We start from the raw sequence: 18454 nt of genomic DNA, 5'->3' as shown, positions 1-18454 counted from the left end.
CGTAAATGGTAATATCATCATTTTGATTCACCATATTGTTCGAATCATCATTGGATCTATTGTCCTCAACTTCAACATTTGGCACCTAATATGATGATTACATGGGATTAGAACTCTCCAAACATGGAAATCAAAAGCAAAAAAAAAAAACAAAAAAACCTAGGGTTTGGTCGGACTAGCTCCGGTTTTTTCTCTCCTCTTTTCTCTTTGCGTTCTTTATGCTAAGATTTGGCGTCAATGGCGCTAATTCAATCAGTTCCGCCTGATCTGGGAAATCATCCAAATCAGCAACGCCATGATCGTGCTCAAAATAGGAATCGATCACGTTCAAGGCAAATATTAACTTACGTTCCAAAAAAAGGTAACCCTAATCATGGTGCGGACAATTCCATAGATGGGAATAGTTCGTATGCAAATATAGTTAAGAATAAATCAATTGTTATGTCCAATACTGATGCGGACTCTTTGTAACATCCTCCGGTTCGTGCCTCTACAGGGGAGATTGTGATCACAATTCCTAAAGATATCATTTGACTCTCCAAAGAAGTATGGAAATTCAGTATTGTAGGCCGTTTTGATTTTAAAACCCTAGGTGCTAAGTTTGAAGATGTTAAGCGTATTCTATGCGATCAATGGAAATTAACAGGCCAAGTCCAGTTTATTCCATGGGTGAAAGATTATTTTGTTATTAATCTTAATAATGAAGTTGATCGTAAAAGAGTTAGCTATGAAGGTCCGTGGAAAGTTAAGGAAGAACAATTAAAGATGCTGCCATGGACACCTATGTTTAATCCTGAATCGGAAAAAAACTCAAGGGAAACAGTTTGGGTGCGTTTTCCGTATCTTCACTTTGAATATTGGGAGGAGGAAATCTTATTTCGAATAGCTCGTGGCCTTGGCAAGCCTGTAGCTGTTGATTCGAGAACACTAAAAGTAGAATATGGATATTTTGCTGTGATACTTGTGGATATAGATTTTTCAAAACCTTTGCCTAAGCTTGTCATTGATGATGAAGATTATACGGAGGGTTTTCGTCTTGATTATGATTTTTTGAATAAGCCAGAATTTTGTGATCATTGTAAATCAGTTGGTCACACTTTATCCCAATGCAGATCGGCTAGGTATAAAGATTTGGAGAAGTTGCATGATGCTGAGGAGGATGTATTGAAACTTGCGGCCCTTAAGGCTGATATGGATGAACTGAATGATTATTGGAAGAAGTAAAAATATGTTAAGCCAAAATATAAGCCTCCACCACCTGCATACACTGGAGGAGGAGGAGAAAAATCATTGGATCCCAAGGATAACAATGATGGGTTATGTATTGGAGGATTTAGACATACTGGGTGTCGTACACTAATTCTCAGTCCATCTTCGAGTATTGCTATAGATGGCAATATTGCAGACATTCCGCATGCCTTTCCTGAATCCACTAGCACTAATCTTACAGCTGGTTCAGTGACTTAGCGTGATCTTGCTGATGATGCTGCTACAATCTCTTTGGACCTTGAAAAGGAAGAAGAAGAACTTAACAAAGTTTATGATGAACAAAAAAAGATAGCTGATGATATGGCTAAAGCTGCAGATCTTGCAAAAATAGAACAAGATGCTCTCTTGGCTAAATTGCAAAACACTAGACAATTGCTTATGGAAAAGAAGAGGCAAGAGGAAGAAAAGCGTGCTCAAGAAGAAGATGGTATTTTGGACATAGAGAAACAACAACAAGAAGTTGCTCAACAAGATGTTTCACAAACGCAACAAGTTCAAGACTCACTCTTAGTAACAGGTGAGCTGCAATCTAATTATGTTTTGGAAAAAATTGATGATGGTTTTAGTTCTCCAACTAGAACGGCTAGAAGATCCTCTCCAGTTCGAACTGACAAAGTTCTTGAGACTGCTAATATGTTTGAAACTGGTATTGAAGATAGTGAAGATGAAGAAGAAAGCATTGAAGTTGATGCATTGCCTATTAAGGAAAATCCGCCAGATTCTTTGCAATCTGCTAGTACTAGTAACGTAGAGACTGAAAATGAAAAATTGGAATGGAGTGCCGCTAAATATGAGGAAGATAAACTTAAAAGAGAGTTAGTTGAGAATAAGAAGTTGGATAATTTGGATAAGAAGGGCGCTGTTAAAACCGCGCCAAAAAAGAAAAGCAAACCTGGTGCCAAGCCAGTTGAGGATGATGGCCAAGTTGTTAGAAGAGGTAGAAGTCAGACACGCAAAGAAGATGATAAGGGTTTAGAAAGCCCTTCAAGGAGCATGGTTAATTAATGCGTGTTTTTTATTGGAACACTCAAGGCTTGGCTAAGTATGGTGCAAGATCCAAGTTGCATGAGCTTTATTTCTTGCACAAACCTGGCGTAATTTGCATTGCAGAGCCGCATGTTTTCTGCAGTGTACATTTTGTTAGGTCGCTTGAATTGGTTGATTTTTGTGAAGATGTTATTACAAATGAGGTTGATGGAGAAAAAGGTAATGTTTGGATTTTATGGAGAAATACTCTATTTAGGCCTGATATTTTATCTACTTCAAAGCAAGAAATTACTGTGAATTTTGCGGGGGATTTCATTACGGCTGTTCATGCTTCTTATAATCTGGTGGTAAGAAAGAGACTTTGGCGTCAATTGGGTTTAGGTTTTATATCTATTCCTTGGTTGGTGTTGGGAGATTTTAATTACGTTTTATGCTTGGAGGAAAAGAAGGGTGGAAGGCCGATCAAAGAGGTTTATATGAATGAGTTTCGTAGCTGGATTTCTGACAATGGTTTGGTTGAGGCTGATGCTATTGGTAAAAAATATACTTGGTCTAATTATAGAAGTGGAGCTCAAAGAATTGTCTCTAAACATGATAGAGCGGTTGTTAATGATGCTTGGTGCTATAAGTATGCGAACTGGAGATGCAAGGCCTTTCCTAGGGTTTGTTCAGATCATCCCACCCTTTTTGGGTTTGCCTTTGAAAATCCAAGGCCTGCTAGAGTTCCTTTTCGAATTCAGAAGATGTGGCTTTCCCATCCAGGTTTTATGCAGTTAGTTGAGGAGAACTGGAGTTTGGATCTTAATGGTGCCCCCCCTTTTGTTTTTACTTCTAAGCTGAAGAGATAAAAGGAGGTGTTGAAGATTTGGAAGAGAACTATTTTTGGATATGTGCAATTTCGCTTGAAGCATGCTGAATTGAAACTTGAAACTGAGAATGATCTTCTTGATTATGATCTGGATGATGAGTTTCAATTCCTAAGGGTTGCGGATACCAAAAAGAATGTTGATGATGTAAGAACGGAGTTGGAAATTATGCTTAAGATGAAGTAGAGAGTAACTTGGTTGGAGGATGGTGACCAAAATACTCGTTTCTTTCATAATAGCATCTGCATGAGGAGAATTCAAAATACCATCTCCAAGCTTAAGGTTTCTAATGATACTACTTTGTTTTTGCAGGATGAGATAAAGGATTTCATTGTTAACCATTATCAGGCCAAGTTCAATGGTGGCGACGTTCATATTGATCCAGTTTTATTTGATATTGAACATGAGAGCATTTCAGTTACTGAGAGTGCTTATATGGATGATATTCCATCTTTGGAGGAAGTTAGAGTGGCGGTTTTTGACTTGGGAGCTGATTATGCGCCTGGCCCAGATGGCTTCACAGGCTCTTTCTATAGACAGTGCTGGGACATTATTTCTAGAGATCTCTTTAATGAAATTGCAAACTGTTGGTCTATGCGTAAAATTCCTAATGGCATTAACTCTAGTTTTATTGTTCTTATTCCAAAAAATAACAAGTCTGATGCTATTAAAGATTATAGGCCAATTGGCTTGAGTAATTTTTTCTTCAGGATCATTACTAAGATTATGGCTACCAGGCTTGGTACTGTGCTAAATAATATGATATCTGAAGAGCAAGTGGCGTTTATGAATGGTAGAAACATTCATGAGAATATAGCTTTGGCGTCTGAATTTATCAATGAGATCAATACGGAAAAGAAGCATGGAAATGTTGGCCTCAAACTGGATATTTCTCAAGCTTTTGATACGGTAAGTTGGGATTTCATAGCTGACGTTTTTCGTCAATATGGCTTTTCTGATTCTTGGTGCATGTGAATTCTTAATATCCTTAGCTCAGATCAGATTTCTGTCATGATTAATGGCTGCCCTGAAGGTTATTTCAGTATTACTAGAGGTCTGCGTCAAGGTGATCCTCTCTCACCTTTGATCTTTGTTCTTATTGAAGATGTTTTAAGTCGCAATCTTTCCAAGTTGTTTGCAAATCATAGTATGAATGTTATGGTTAATAAAAAAGGAGTGGCGCCTACACACTTACTTTTCGCGGATGATATCCTTATATTCTGCAGAGGTAATCTTCATAGTTTGCAAAATTTTAAAAATATGCTTGTTTTGTATGAACGTGCGTCTGGCCAGTGCGTAAACTATGCAAAGAGCAAGTTTTATTTTGGAGGTGATAGAATTTATCGTGCTATTTCTATTTCTAACTATTTGGGTATGGAGAGAACTATGTTTCCGGATAAATACTTAGGTATTCAATTGAAACCTGGTATGGTTCGGCATATTCATGTTCGCCAAGTTGTTGAGAATATTATGGACAAGCTGGATGGCTGGAAAGGTAAACTTTTATCATTTCAGGCAAGGCTTGTGCTAATTAAGTCGGTGATTTCTAGTTATGTTATTCATTCTATGGTTGTTTATAAATGTCCATGCACGGTTATTAAGCAAGTTGAGAGGGCCATTAGAAATTTTCATTGGTCCGGTGATGCTGAGAAACTCAAATATTTTACGGTTCTATATGATGATCTATGTCTCCCAAAGCGTGAAGGTGGTCTTGGCATTAAGAAGTTAAATGATGTTAATAGGTCTATGCTAATGAAGCTCTGGATTTATATCAAGATTTTGGCCAGATTTTTGAAGGCAAAATACTTTAAGATCAATGGCAATCTGATAAATTATAAGTTGGGTTCTTCGGTTTTTCCTGGAATTTGTTTGGTTTACTATTTTGTGCAGAAGCATACATGCTCAATTATAGGTAATGGTGCTAATACTTCCATATTTTTTGATAGTTGGTGTGGTGATTTTTCTATTGCGCAAATACTTGGCATCACTTCCAAAGGCCCTAATGATTTTAAGGCTAAATAAAGTGACATCATTTTTGATGGTGTTTGGGTTATTCCTGAAAAAACAACAGATTTGATGATTCGTTGTAATATTGATGTGGAAAATTTGCCTGTTATTGCTGGTGGTGAGGATTATAAAATTTGGGATTTAGATAGCAAAGGCGTTTTTTTAGTTAAGTCGGCTAAGGTCGCTCTTAAGATGCCGGCAGAATTTGTGCCTTGTGCAAATCTGTTTACTAGACAGGTTGTGCACCCTACCTTGAGTGTGCAATACTGGAAGATTTGGGCCAAGCAATGTTGTGCTAGTGAAGAAAATATTATTAAGAAGACAGGTAGGAGCATGCCTACTATGTGCCGCTTATGCAGGAAAAGTTGCGAAACTCTTAGCCACATCACTTTGCATTGCAGAGTTGCTAGGAGGATTTGGGCTTGGGTGGCTGGAATTTTCAAGCTGGATCCAAGTGAAGACCTAGTGGACTCGTATAAGGCTGCTAAGGGTCGAAGTAGAATGATAAAGGACATGTGGTTGGTTGCAAATCTTGCAATTGTCACGGAGTTATGGAAGTTACGTAATAAGTCTTATTTTGATAATATGTTTGGTCAATGGCCGGGCTTTAAGGGGAGAGTTTATCAGGTAATTCGTGATAATTCAATTAGAATGAAAGGCCACATGCATAATACTTTAGAGGAGTTACGCATTCTGAATTATTTCAAGGTGCGACATAGATCATGCAAAACGTCTACCCAATTGAGATTAGTTGGAATCCTCCTAATCAAGATGAAATCATGATCTGTTGTGATGGTGCATCTTTCGGAAACCCAGACCAAGCTGGTTCAGGTGTTGTTTTCCATGATGCAAATTCGGAGGTGCTTGGTGTTCTTTGTATTGGCCTTGGTTGGAAAACAAATTTCTACGCGGAAGTATGTGCGATTATTTATGGTGCGATTATGGCTAAGAGATGGAATATGCGGAGTATTTGCATTCGTTCTGATTCGAAGAGTTGCATTCAAGCTTTTCAAAAGGGTGAGCTGCCTTTGCAGCTGGTGCAAAAGTGGAAAATTGCGAAGTCTTACTACACCAACGTTCGTTATATTCATAGTTATAGGGAGGTTAATTTATCAGCTGATGCCTCGACCAAGCAAGCATGTTTGCTGGCTGAGGATATTTTTGAGTTTTTTGAGGGTAGGCAAGGTTTTATTCCATCTGTGAAATGGCCTGGAAGGGTTTATTATCGTTTCAATTAGGTTTTTCAGTGAGTGGCCTCGCGGCTAGTCATTAGGAAGACCTAGTCCCTGTACAGTTTTTCGTTTTTTTAATTTTATTTGACCGAGAAAAAAAAAGGAATCATCAAATCCAGAAAGTAAGTGATCTAACATCATTAAAGTTATTCATTATGATTCATATCACGAGCAAATAGTGTAAAAGTCATAAAAAGACGCTTTGCAACAAGCTCATCTGAGGAGATTTTACACTACCCTGTATAAGACGACGAACTGGGAGAAATTGGTAAGGAATCTAAGATCTATTCATATATCATTCTCTTCGTATGGATGTTATTTACAATATATCCAAAACTCACAACAATTGGATAAACGAGTAAAACGATGTGGCCGAAACATCGAACTACATGACAGGTGAAAATTTTCTGAAAACTTCCTGGAAGTTTACTTTCATCGATTTCGACCCCTAAGCATGCTCAAAACTGAAAAATATTATAAGATGAATCTAGGAAATTTCCTGGGCATGAGAAAACATGGGTATATCGCGAAAATCTGACATCGGATGAAGATTCTACAACGTTTTTACTAAAAGACTGAATTCTGAATTTTCTGGTGACGTATTTCGGAAAAACTTCTCATTTATTCACATGGATTCTCATTCAATCATTCACAAATAAGTAATTTTATATTTCTACGAAGAAAATACAAGATGTACACTTACTTGAGTGGTCCCTAAATCCTTTGAGGGATCGATATTGCCGGCGCCACCATTAAGAGCGTTATTACCTTCATTCGGTTCCACCTCTTGTGAATTCTCTTCATCACCAACTTTTGAAGACGAATGAGCATCATCAGCGCTTTCTTTATCCACGACAATCTCCTGTTGGATATATCAACAATAATCATTATTGCTTCATTCAAGAAATATCATGATTGGTTATTGTTGATGGCGGTTATTAACTTAGGGTTAAAATCGTAAAACCGTACAACTGACATGACGTCACTATGACCATTAGCACATTTATTGAATCGATCAGCATGCCTACGTAAGAATTACCTGGGTACCTTTTTTTATGTGTCATGTTCCATGGCAGATCCCTTAACATTGACCGACATCATCTATGCAAAACCCTAATTCTCATGCTACCGCGCCAAGGCATGCCAACCATGCTAGCCGCACCACTGTGCCAATTGCAAACCATGCCATCCACATATCCGCGCCAAGGCATGCCAACCATGCCAGCCGCACCACTGTGCCAATGGAAAACCATGCCAGCCACATCTTCGCGCCAAGGCATGCCAACCATGCCAGCCGCACCACTGTGCCAATGGCAAACCATGCCAGCCACATCTCCACGCCAAGGCATGCCAACCATGCCAGCTGCACCACTGTGCCAATGGCAAACCATGCCAGCCACATCTCCGCGCCAAGGCATGCCAAGCCAACCGCACCTTGCATTGGACCCAACCATGCTAGCCGCACCATGCGCCAATGGCATTCCAAACCCTTGGCCCCAACATGCCAAGCAAACTGCGCCTTGCCTTGGCCCCAACCATGCTAGCCGCACCATGCGCCAATGGCATGCCAAACCCTTGGCCCCGCCATGCCAAGCCAACCGCACCTTGCCTTGGCCCCACCATGCCAAGCCGTCCGTACCAAACCCTTGGCCCCATAATGCCAATCCATCCGCGCCATTGGACTTGGCCCCACCATAAAGGCCTTCCCCATGCGGCTACCAAAACGAAGGCGTGCTACGATCAACGGCCACCCTTCCATCCTGGATGCAAATCCTAGCCGTGAAAGGTCTCCAAACAACGCATGGTAACCTTGGCCCAAAACCCTAGTTTTGGCCACGCCAAACCGCGCCAAAACATGCCATGCCACATGTGCCAATGGCATGCCAACCACCTTGCCGCGCCACACCATGCCGTCCTTCCCTATGCGGCTACCAAAACGAAGGTGTGCGACGATCAACAACCACCCTTCCATCCTAGATGCAAATCCTAGCCGTCCAAGGTCGCCAAACAACGCATGGTAACCTTTGGCAAAAAACCCTAGTTTTGGCCACGCCAAACCGCGCCAAGGCATGCCATGCCACATGTGCCAATGGCATGCCAACCACCTTTCCGCACCATTCCATGCCGGCCTTCCCTATGCGGCCACCAAAACGAAAGCGTGCGACGATCAACGACCACCCTTCCATCCTGGATGCAAATCCTAGCCGTCCAAGGTCGCCAAACAACGCATTGTAACCTTTGGCCCAAAACCCTAGTTTTGGCCACGCCAAACCGCTCCAAGGCATGCCATGCCACATGTGCCAATGACATGCCAACCACCTTCCCGTGCCATACCATGCTGGACTTCCCCATTCGGCTACCAAAACGAAGGCGTGCGACGATCAACGGCCACCCTTCCATCCTGGATGAAAATCCTACCCGTCCAAGGTCGCCAAACAATGCATGGTAACCTTTGGCCCAAAACCCTAGTTTTGGCCACGCCAAACCGCGCCAAGGCATGCCATGCAACATGTGCCAATGGCATGCCAACCACCTTTCCGCGCCACACCATGCCGTCCTTCCCTATGCGGCTACCAAAACGAAGGCGTGCGAGGATCAACAACCAACCTTCCATCCTAGATGCAAATCCTAGCCGTCCAAGGTCGCCAAACAACGCATGGTAACCTTTGGCACAAAACCCTAGTTTTGGCCACGCCAAACCGCGCCAAGGCATACCATGCCAGATGTGCCAATGGCATGCCAACCACCTTTCCGCACCATTCCATGCCGGCCTTCCCTATGCGGCCAACAAAACGAAGGCGTGCGACGATCAACGACCACCTTCCATACTGGATGCAAATCCTAGCCGTCCAAGGTCGCCAAACAACGCATGGTAACCTTTGGCCCAAAACCCTAGTTTTGGCCACTCTAAACCGCGTCAAGCATGCCATGCCACATTTGCCAATGGCATGCCAATCACCTTGACGCACCATACCATGCCGGCCTTCTCTATGCGGCTACCAAAACGAAAGCGTGCGACGATCAACGACCACCTTTCCCTCTTGGATGAAAATCCTAGCCGTCCAAGGTCGCCAAACAACGCATGGTAACCTTTGGACCAAAACCCTAGTTTTAGCCACGCCAAGGCATGCCATGCCACATGTGCCAATGGCATGAAATCCACCTTTCCGTGCCATACCATGTAGGACTTCGCCATGCGGCTACCAAAACGAAGGCGTGCGACGATCAACGGCCACCCTTCCATCCTAGATGCAAATCCTAGCCGTCCAAGGTCGCCAAACAACGCATGGAAACCTTTGGCCCAAAACCCTAGTTTTGGCCACGCCAAACCGCGTCAAGGCATGCCATGCCACATGTGTCAATGGCATGCCAACCACCTTTCGGCACCATACCATGCCGGCCTTCCCCATGCGGCTACCAAAACGAAGGCGTGCGACGATCAACGACCACCCTTCCATTCTGGATGCAAATCCTAGCCGTCCAAGGTAGCCAAACAACGCATGGTAACCTTTGGCCCAAAACCCTAGTTTTGGCCACGCCAAACCGCGCCAAGGCATGCCATGCCACATCTGATAACCTTTGGCCCAAAACCTTTGGCCCAAAACCCTAGTTTTCGACTTTTACAGACTGTGATAAAACCGGTTTAATCACATCTGAAACAGATCAAGGTGATGGTAGTTTTCCTAACTACATCAAGTTAGAAGAGGATGAGAAACCATCTTCTAGATCTACTGATGATCAAACGAAATCTTGTCCAAAGGAAACTTTGAACCGATCCCGTGATGGTGATCTTAGGTAGTACAATTTTCAGTCACTTGACACGAAACTTATACTTCTTCAACATACAATGGTAAAATTTTTGAAGGAAGTTTCTTGTCTTAAAAAACTGAAAGATCATTCCTCAGTAGAAAGACAGATTATACCACTACCCGATAAGATCAACTCAAAAGAGTCAGAGGAAAGAGTTGATAATCGCTTCTGGAAAAAGGTTCCTCCTCACCCATATCGAAACAATTCTAGTTTTGATGAAGAACGACTCCAGAAGAAAGGGAAAGAGAGAACCTCTGTCAAAAGAAACAATCAGGAATTTCAATAATTATTTCAGATAATCACACTGATGTGAATCATAAAGAAGTCCTTAGAATGAGAAAATCTTATGAAAATCTCATTGAAAGAATTAAGAGAGATTTATCTATCTCTGAAAATTCTCACATCAGTACAATTTCTCCTCATGATCATATCTCTGAAGTTAGAAAAGATCATCGTCTTAGGAGAAATTATTTTGGGCAGAAATTCCCGAAGAGAAACATGAACTATGTTTCTGATACTCGATGTAAGCTAGAAAAAGTTTACTCCGATGCAACTTAGTTGTATCGAACCTGTGCACTCTCATCCCATTCTGTGTTCTTAGTTTTGGATGAGAAAAGCACATAAAAATCAAGGGAACATGTTAATGATAGTTTCCATTTTGAGTAATAAGAGATATTTAAGGAATATCTCCCTTTCATTAAAAAGAGAAGTTCGAAAAACATAATTGTGTATATTTTCGAAAACCCTTTTTCAAAAATATTATCTTAGATTATTGTCTTCCCTTGGTAAAAATATTGTGTTAATAATGTCTCCTATAACTCGCAGTGTTACAAGGAGTGATAGAAGGGAAGCACGAAAAGTAAGAAACTGTCAAGGGTTTGTCCCATATCGAATAATCAGGAAGATTATCTCGAGAATCGAACCTGATCGTAAGTCTGCTAAATCTCAAGAAGAATCATGTCTTTTTGCTATCAATGATTCAGATTTTACCAAGTGGTTTCCCACAGATGGTATGAGTAATGTTATGCTTGAGTTTGAAGAAATCATAGGAAATCTCTTTACCTTGGTTCAAGATCGGGGTGAACTAAAAGATAAAATAAAGGAAATTGAAAGTGAACTCGGAGAGTTGAAGCTTCAAATTGAAAAACTCGAGAAGCAGAAAGTGGGTGCAGACAAGTCTCTTGAGACATGCTTCAAAAGTTTGAACACTGAAGAAACCTCAGTGAACAACAAGAGCACCACTAGAGATTAAGTTATATGCTGTAATACTTAATCCAGGAAAATAGACATCAATTTTTGATTTATTTCAATGATTATATTAAGTCTATTATGAATAAAACTATTATGAATAAAATTATTTGATTTATAATTTTTCTTGTGATGGTTTGATTTACATAGCCTGTGCTTGAATGCTTTATTATTGCTATGGATGTTTATGGGATGTTTGATTTCGGTTTTATTACCTTGATATTCGATCTCATATGTTGTGAACCCTTATGGTTTGGGTGACTTTTTGATTTAGCAGGATTAAGTTCTAGCCCATGTTGGTAGGCTTTATCAAAGGATCATGAGGAGTTCTGATAGAAAAAATATGTGAAAAAGTTACAATATGTTGAATCGGTTTTGGTTTAGCAAAAAAGCATATGTGTTTCGGTGGTTTTCAACTTTTGCTTGCAATAGTTAAAAACCGGTTTTCAACCTTTCTCTGGTAAAGGTTGATTGTTGTTATTCTTCTGTTTTGCATAAGGATGACAACATAATGATATTTCGATATCAATTCTCCCTGGAAGAAGATGCAAACATATTGGAGAAGTGGATGCGAAATTTTAGGTAACAATCTTGTTAGTTAATTTTTTCCTGTTTAAGAAAAGCCAGATTTTTATTTCATATATTTATTGCTTTTGCTTAACAAAACTTCGGTATAATTGATGTTTTATTCCATTATGTATGTATGGATGTGTGTGTGATTCAATTGTTTCCGGTTAAGAAAAACTATTGCTATCTTGCTTTATTGTGTGGTATCAATTGTTTAAGCTTACAAAATTTCGGTGCAATTGCGGTGCTATAATGTCTATGTTGTTTCAATTGCTTCCGGTTGAGGTGAATAATTATGCAAGTTGATTTATTCGATTTGTATGAATTGTTTATGGCTTAATGAAAGAAAAAGTTTACGGGATGGATTGTTTAGTACAATTCGATTTCGGATAAGAGAAACTAAGTTTATCTTAGTTAGACTTATCAAAGTGGAGGTTTCGGTTATTCAAGTCTAATCGAATGCCTTAACAAGAAATACTAGTTAACTAACCTAGTACTTGTCTTGTTTAAAAGTGAAAGGTCTAAGTTATATGGATAATTAGAGCCTGATGAGAAAAATAGAGTTATCTTTATTTTGGTCTTATTGAACGAAGCGGTTGTACATGTACAATCGGTTTAGCAAAGGGACTAAGGTGCTTAGTTGATTTTTGGTTTGGTAAACTAAATTGGGAAAATTGCTTCGGGAAATTATTTCCTTGATAACATATAAAAAAAAATTACTTTGTAGTTTCGGTTTTGATATTGGTTATCAAAAATGGTGCGTGGAACCCTCGTGCTTAACTCTATAGGTTTGCAAGTCTATTTTGAGATTTGTAAGATTCTTTTCGGTTTGTCCTTTATTTTTTTGTTTCTTTGTCATTTTGTGACAAAAAGGGGGACAAATATATGGAGTAAACAAGTGATAATGGCATTGATTTTATATTGATTGGTATCACGAAGGGAAAGGACAATTGTGCTTAAACGTTTATCTAGCAAAGAGTGAAAGCATAGAATAAGTGGGAGTATCATATCATATTAATTGGTATAAAAAAGACGTGCGGATTGATAAAATCTACCTATCTCACCTTTAGGCGGAGTATTAGCTTTGTTATTATAATGTCAACAACGGCATTTAAGGATTGAATGTATACAGGTTATTGTGTTGTTGAATTCGGGAATCAAAAGTATGTGTAATGAATTCTTGTAATTTGTTTATCCATATGATTGAAAGAGTTTTGTCACTAAAATTGACAAAGGGGGAGATTTTTAGAGCATAGCTCGGTTGAACCCACCAAGCGTTGGTATGTCAAGTTTGGTTGTCATATTTTAGTGAATCAAAACTCATTTTAAGAGTCGCTTGATTATGTACTATAGTCAACTTCGTATTGGTTAGCTTGAAAGTATTAGGGTATGAGACATTACAAGTATTGCGAAGACTTGAAGAAGTGAAGAAGTAAGAAGCTACAACGACAACATCATCCTTCCACTTTAGGTTAGTGATATTTGACTTGAACTGTTTCATTCCCTAACGTATCTTTCAAGTCGTGCATATTGAAAACAAAACTGTGAAGCATGAACAATCTAGATAGACATAGTATTAAGGAATACAATATGAAGTTTATTTCTTAACCATCAAACTTTGTAGATAAGACATAGACATAATCGTTTAAATGCTATTTTGATTATGTATGGGTATGAGGTGAGGATTTCATCCTAGGAAACAATGTTTTACATGTCTTTTAAGGAAGTAAGTTCATAAACTTGTTTATGAATCGAAAAGGAAATCGCCAGGCGTTATTGGTATTGTTATTCATTGCGTATCTTGTGAACAACAAATATGTGTGATTTAGTATAACCGCTCATGACTTGTTTGTGTTCTTGGTAAAACTATTCACAAAGGCTTGACTTATGTATTGGTATGACTTTTATTAGTGAAACCGATATTAAGTAATCACCTGAGATGGTATGATTGAGTTTGTGATTTGTGTATGACCGAATATGGGTAAAGGGGAACCGATCCTAGTAAGAGGTGCAACACATCACAAAGGGGAAACGATCTTTGTATGAGGTGCAACAAGTTTGTAGCAGAAAGGGGAATCGATCCTATGGATATGTGCAACACGTTTTTAGGCAAAGGGGAACCAATCCTATGGACATGTGCAACACATATAAATTAGATACCATATATATGTGGCGAACAGATCCTAGTACCTAGTCAATCGAATTTTGAAAATCTATTGTGATTATGCACAATACTCAATGGAGGTAGAACCGAAACTTGTTTTGGTAGAACCGTTAAACCATGATTTGTGATTGAGTGTTCTTGATCAATCACATAGTTCTTGAAAGTCAGATGAACCAATTCTAAACTTGTTTGGAAGTGTGGCAAATCGATTTCAACGTTGTAAGTATGAAAGAGGACTTACAAAGTAAGGATGTCGACATACTTTGAACACGTGCAGTAATGTTTATCTTTTATTGTTCAAAGTTATTTCCTTAATAGCTAAAGGAAGAAAATCCCAGGATCGAAAGATAAATAAGTTAAAAATCTTTTATTTAAGGTTGTTAATTTTATTTTAGGAAAACGAAAATTAGTAATGTGCATTTACTAGTAAAAGATTTTCCAAAGAGATTTTCGGTCATTATTTTGGACAGAGCATTTCCAGGAATTATGGAAACCGAACTTGTGCTTTAATGAATATCTTGAGAATATTTTCGGTTTTGGAAATTCCTTGGTGTCCAAACTTCCTTGTCTATAAATACTTGAATTTTGCATTTCGATCAAACTAATCCTTCGTGAAAATAAACTTTTTCGGTTGTGTTGTTGCTGGTGAAGATGCCTATCTGGAGAGGAGAGTAATCTAATTAGGCTAAATCTCTTACGGTCGCTCAGTTTAAAGTCTTCTTTGGGATTGAGAAGCTCTATTAGTACCATTGGTGGGAAACTAGATAATTGCGGTTTATATTTTGTTTTTGATTGACTTGATTGACTAACGGTGGTTGAACTTTGATTGAACCTAGTTTGTCTATGCTTGAGAATCTTCTCTTCTGATATAAGATTCACTCAAACTAGATCGAAGTTTCGACATGGATCTTTATACTGTTTTTAGTTCTAAAGACGATCTTGTAGTAATCAATTGTTAACAGACTCCGTTCTGTGCGTGATTGATCACAAGAGATTTAAGTTGTTGTGTGCAGGTATTTACTGAATATCTAAGAAGATTTGAAGACAAATAAGATATTAAAGATTTCTGATTCGGGGTTCATAATCTTTGGTGTGCACAATACTTGTTTCGGTATAAGAGGATCCAACCATAATCGGTTTATATTTGTGGTAGATGGGATTGATTAGTCATGTAGATCGGCATCAATACAATTCTTTGTGATTAAAAGTATTGATTGCAAAATCTTAACAATTACTTCGGTAGTTGAGAATAAGATAGATCTAAGAACCTGACGAAGGAGTTTATATGAGATAAACAGAAGAGCCTTTGTCGAACTCACATCACTTGGTTGAAGAGAGTTGATACCAAACAGATTTGTTGTTCCATTAATGTTAGGAATACGAACCAAAGAAATTGTTCCAAGTACGTGACTTATCATAAGCTGGAGGCGTGGGAATACAAAAGGAACTAGGTGAACTATAGGTTTAGTTGCTTGGTCTCAACTATACGAAGTTAGGTTTAATTTTGTGTAGCGTCTTAATCCTGAGAGTATTCAATTCAGGACAAGGTCCCGGGGTTTTTCTGCATTTACAGTTTCCTAGTTAACAAAATCTTGCTATGTCATTTACTTTTATTTTCCGCATTATAATTGTTTTATTATAATTAATGTAAATCACACAAACGTTAATTCATATTTACTTGATAAGCAATCCTATTATGTTTGGTTAAGTCAGAACCTTTTATCAAGTAAACATACTTCGTTGAGGTATATTTAGATACCCTCGCCTTTTCAACAAGGTTAATTGCTAAGGTTTTTCATCAATTAGAAGGTCTTGATTATACTGACACATTTAGCCCATTTGTTAAACCTGCTACTATCAGGCTAGTATTATCTCATGCAATGAATTTTGATTGGCAACTTAAACAATTAGACATAAGTAATGCCTTCTTATATGGAGATTTAAAGGAAGATGTCTTCATGTCACAACCCCCTGGTTTTCAAGATAAGGAACATACATCTCATGTGTGTAAGCTAAATAAATCCTTATATGGCCTGAAACAGGCACCTAGAGCATGGTAAGAAAAATTAATGGATGCTATTATAGCTATTGATTTTGTTCCTTCTCTTTCTGATTCCTCTTTGTTTGTTCAGAAGTTAGGTTCTCAATTAACTATCATCTTGGTTTATGTTGATGATATTATTACCACAGACAACAATCATTTTCATTGTGATTCTGTTATCAAACATTTATGCACCCAGTTTCCTGTTAAGGATTTAGGACATCTTCATTACTTCCTTGGATTAGAAGTCAAGAGGAACAAGAATGGTGTTTTTTTTCTCAAAAAAAGTATGCCCTTGAATTATTACACTAGACTAATATTGTTAGTATGAAGCCCTGTTTAAGTCCTTGTCCCGCTTCCTTCAACCTCAGTGCCAATGATGGTGATATTTTGAATAACCCTACAGAATACACGTGTATTGTGGTATTTAAGATGAAAGAAGATCGACCAGTTTTTTTTGTGTGTTTTTTGGTGTTAATCCCATTAGCCAATCTGCAAAGAAACAAGAAATTGTTTCTAGATCCAACACAGAAGCAGATTACAGATCATTAGCTTCTGCTGCAGCTGAGGTTGTCTGGTTATGTCATCTTCTCAAAGATTTGCATGTGTTTATTCCATCTTCACCTACTATAGCATGTGATAACAAGATCTATATTTCCCTTGCATCCAATCCAGTGTTTCACAGTAGAATGAAACATCTGGCATTGGTTTTTCATTTTGTGAGATAATTAGTTCAACCTTAATCATTGCAGGTGATATACTTATCTACTTTGGAGCAAGCTGCAGATATTTTCACTAAAGGAATGGCTTCTTCTCGTTTTAAATTTCTCAAGAACAAACTGAAAATCTTAACTCCTCTTCTGTTTGAGAGGGGTGGGGGGTGGGGAGGGGGAGTAACACGGAGTGTCATTTTCTGTTTTTATATTTAAACTTTGTTGACACCATAACTATCTCTGTCAGTTACAGTTGTTTTCATCATGTAGGATTATTACACGTGTCTGTAATCTATGTATCACCTGACAGTTACAAAGTCTTTATTAACTCTGTCTGTACTTTTCCTATACAATCAATGAATTACTTTCTTTCTCTTTTGTAATGAAACTAGCGTACATCTATCTGCAAGAAATTCACTCACAAACCAGAATTCCATCAGATCATATAATCAATTTCCTAAACAAAGGCTAACTTCCCTCTTCTATAAATTCATCTTTCATGCTAACCTACATCACGATTATCTTCACGGCTTGATTCCAGACTCGAAACTACCACAAACCCATATCTTCTCTCTGTCTCAGCATATTCAAATCTCAGATCTCCTTCTCTGTTCAGAACCCATCTCTCTGAACGCAATCGAAACCGAAATCGAAATTCTTCTCTTCCTAATCTCGGTCTATAATACCCTTCATTTCAATTTCACTACACCAATTTCATCTCCTTGTTCAGTTGCTTCTTCTATGTTCTTGAAACACCAGAACTAGACCCCGTTTCTGAATTCGACCTCAATGCGCCATACAATTTGTTCTTCATCCATGATAAAATTCAACCCAGGAGAACATCATTTACCGCCTTGAGTTCTTGTATTCAACCTCTTCTCGATTTGATTCATCTTCATTAGCATCTCTACCTTAATTACAGAATCATCACAACTCAGACATTAATTTCCTTTAACAATCAACAGTTTCTTCTTTCAACTCTTAACAGACCCTCATACCGCTCATTCCTCTATCTCCAATTTTACTAGAAGTAATTCTTCATTATGTTTCTCTCTGGTCTCTGAGCTCCATGAAAGTGCGGCTGAGGAAATGATTGGGAGAGAAATGGAGCCTGTTTGTTTCGAATTTTTGAAAACAATTTTCTGTTTTAGAAAACGCTGAAAACAGAAAACGGTAGAAAACAGGTTTGGTCGAGTCTTGTTGAAAACTGCTTTTTAAAAATGATTTTTAAAAACAGTTGGATTTTAACCTTAAAAATTGAAATTTGAAAAAATATTGTTTTCCTGTTTCCTTTTTTTTTACACTCTTTATTTTGATTCTTCCATCTTCACTCCTTGCATGAACCAATCTTCCAATCTCTTCCCGTCATTTCCTCTCTCAAACATAGAATTACTGCTACTGTTACAAGCATACAAATTTTATTATTTGTTGATCTTGAATACATGATATAAGTTTGATCTCTAAGTAACATTACAAGTCAATCTAATCAAATGAAAAAAAAACCCATGGTGAGAGGGGTGACTACAGATTTCCATTGATTATAGTCTCAA

At 38.4% G+C, this 18454-nt stretch overlaps 2 protein-coding genes across 2 annotated transcripts; both read left to right on the top strand.

The window, feature by feature from the left end:
* Positions 1-1312: 1312 nt before the first annotated feature.
* Positions 1313-2274, top strand: LOC113333604. Its single transcript, XM_026580030.1, has 2 exons — positions 1313-1351; positions 1468-2274. Exons 1-2 carry the CDS (start codon positions 1313-1315, stop codon positions 2272-2274), a joined length of 846 nt encoding a protein of 281 aa, XP_026435815.1.
* On the top strand, positions 2274-6367 carry LOC113333603. The gene is made up of 7 exons (XM_026580029.1): positions 2274-3077; positions 3165-3269; positions 3435-3712; positions 3833-4031; positions 4125-5034; positions 5194-5756; positions 5849-6367. The coding sequence occupies exons 1-7, from the start codon at positions 2274-2276 to the stop codon at positions 6365-6367; spliced, it is 3378 nt and encodes a 1125-aa protein (XP_026435814.1).
* The last annotated feature ends 12087 nt before the right edge of the window (positions 6368-18454 follow it).

Source organism: Papaver somniferum, unplaced genomic scaffold, assembly GCF_003573695.1.
Source record: "Papaver somniferum cultivar HN1 unplaced genomic scaffold, ASM357369v1 unplaced-scaffold_133, whole genome shotgun sequence".
Taxonomy (NCBI): Eukaryota; Viridiplantae; Streptophyta; class Magnoliopsida; order Ranunculales; family Papaveraceae; genus Papaver; species Papaver somniferum.
Note: the sequence above shows the minus strand (reverse complement) of the source record. Positions and strands in the feature narration are given on the sequence as shown.

Bases quoted from the DNA above. Each gene is read 5' to 3' on its own strand.
- LOC113333604 (XM_026580030.1), top strand. From the start codon at position 1,313: ATGGGTTATGTATTGGAGGATTTAGACATACTGGGTGTC. The intron at 1,352-1,467 runs GTACACTAATTC...TCAGTGACTTAG, and splicing joins ATTTAGACATACTGGGTGTC to CGTGATCTTGCTGATGATGC.
- LOC113333603 (XM_026580029.1), top strand. From the start codon at position 2,274: ATGCGTGTTTTTTATTGGAACACTCAAGGCTTGGCTAAGTATGGTGCA. The intron at 3,078-3,164 runs GTTTTTACTTCT...TTTCGCTTGAAG, and splicing joins TTAATGGTGCCCCCCCTTTT to CATGCTGAATTGAAACTTGA. The intron at 3,713-3,832 runs GTCTATGCGTAA...TTTTTTCTTCAG, and splicing joins AATGAAATTGCAAACTGTTG to GATCATTACTAAGATTATGG.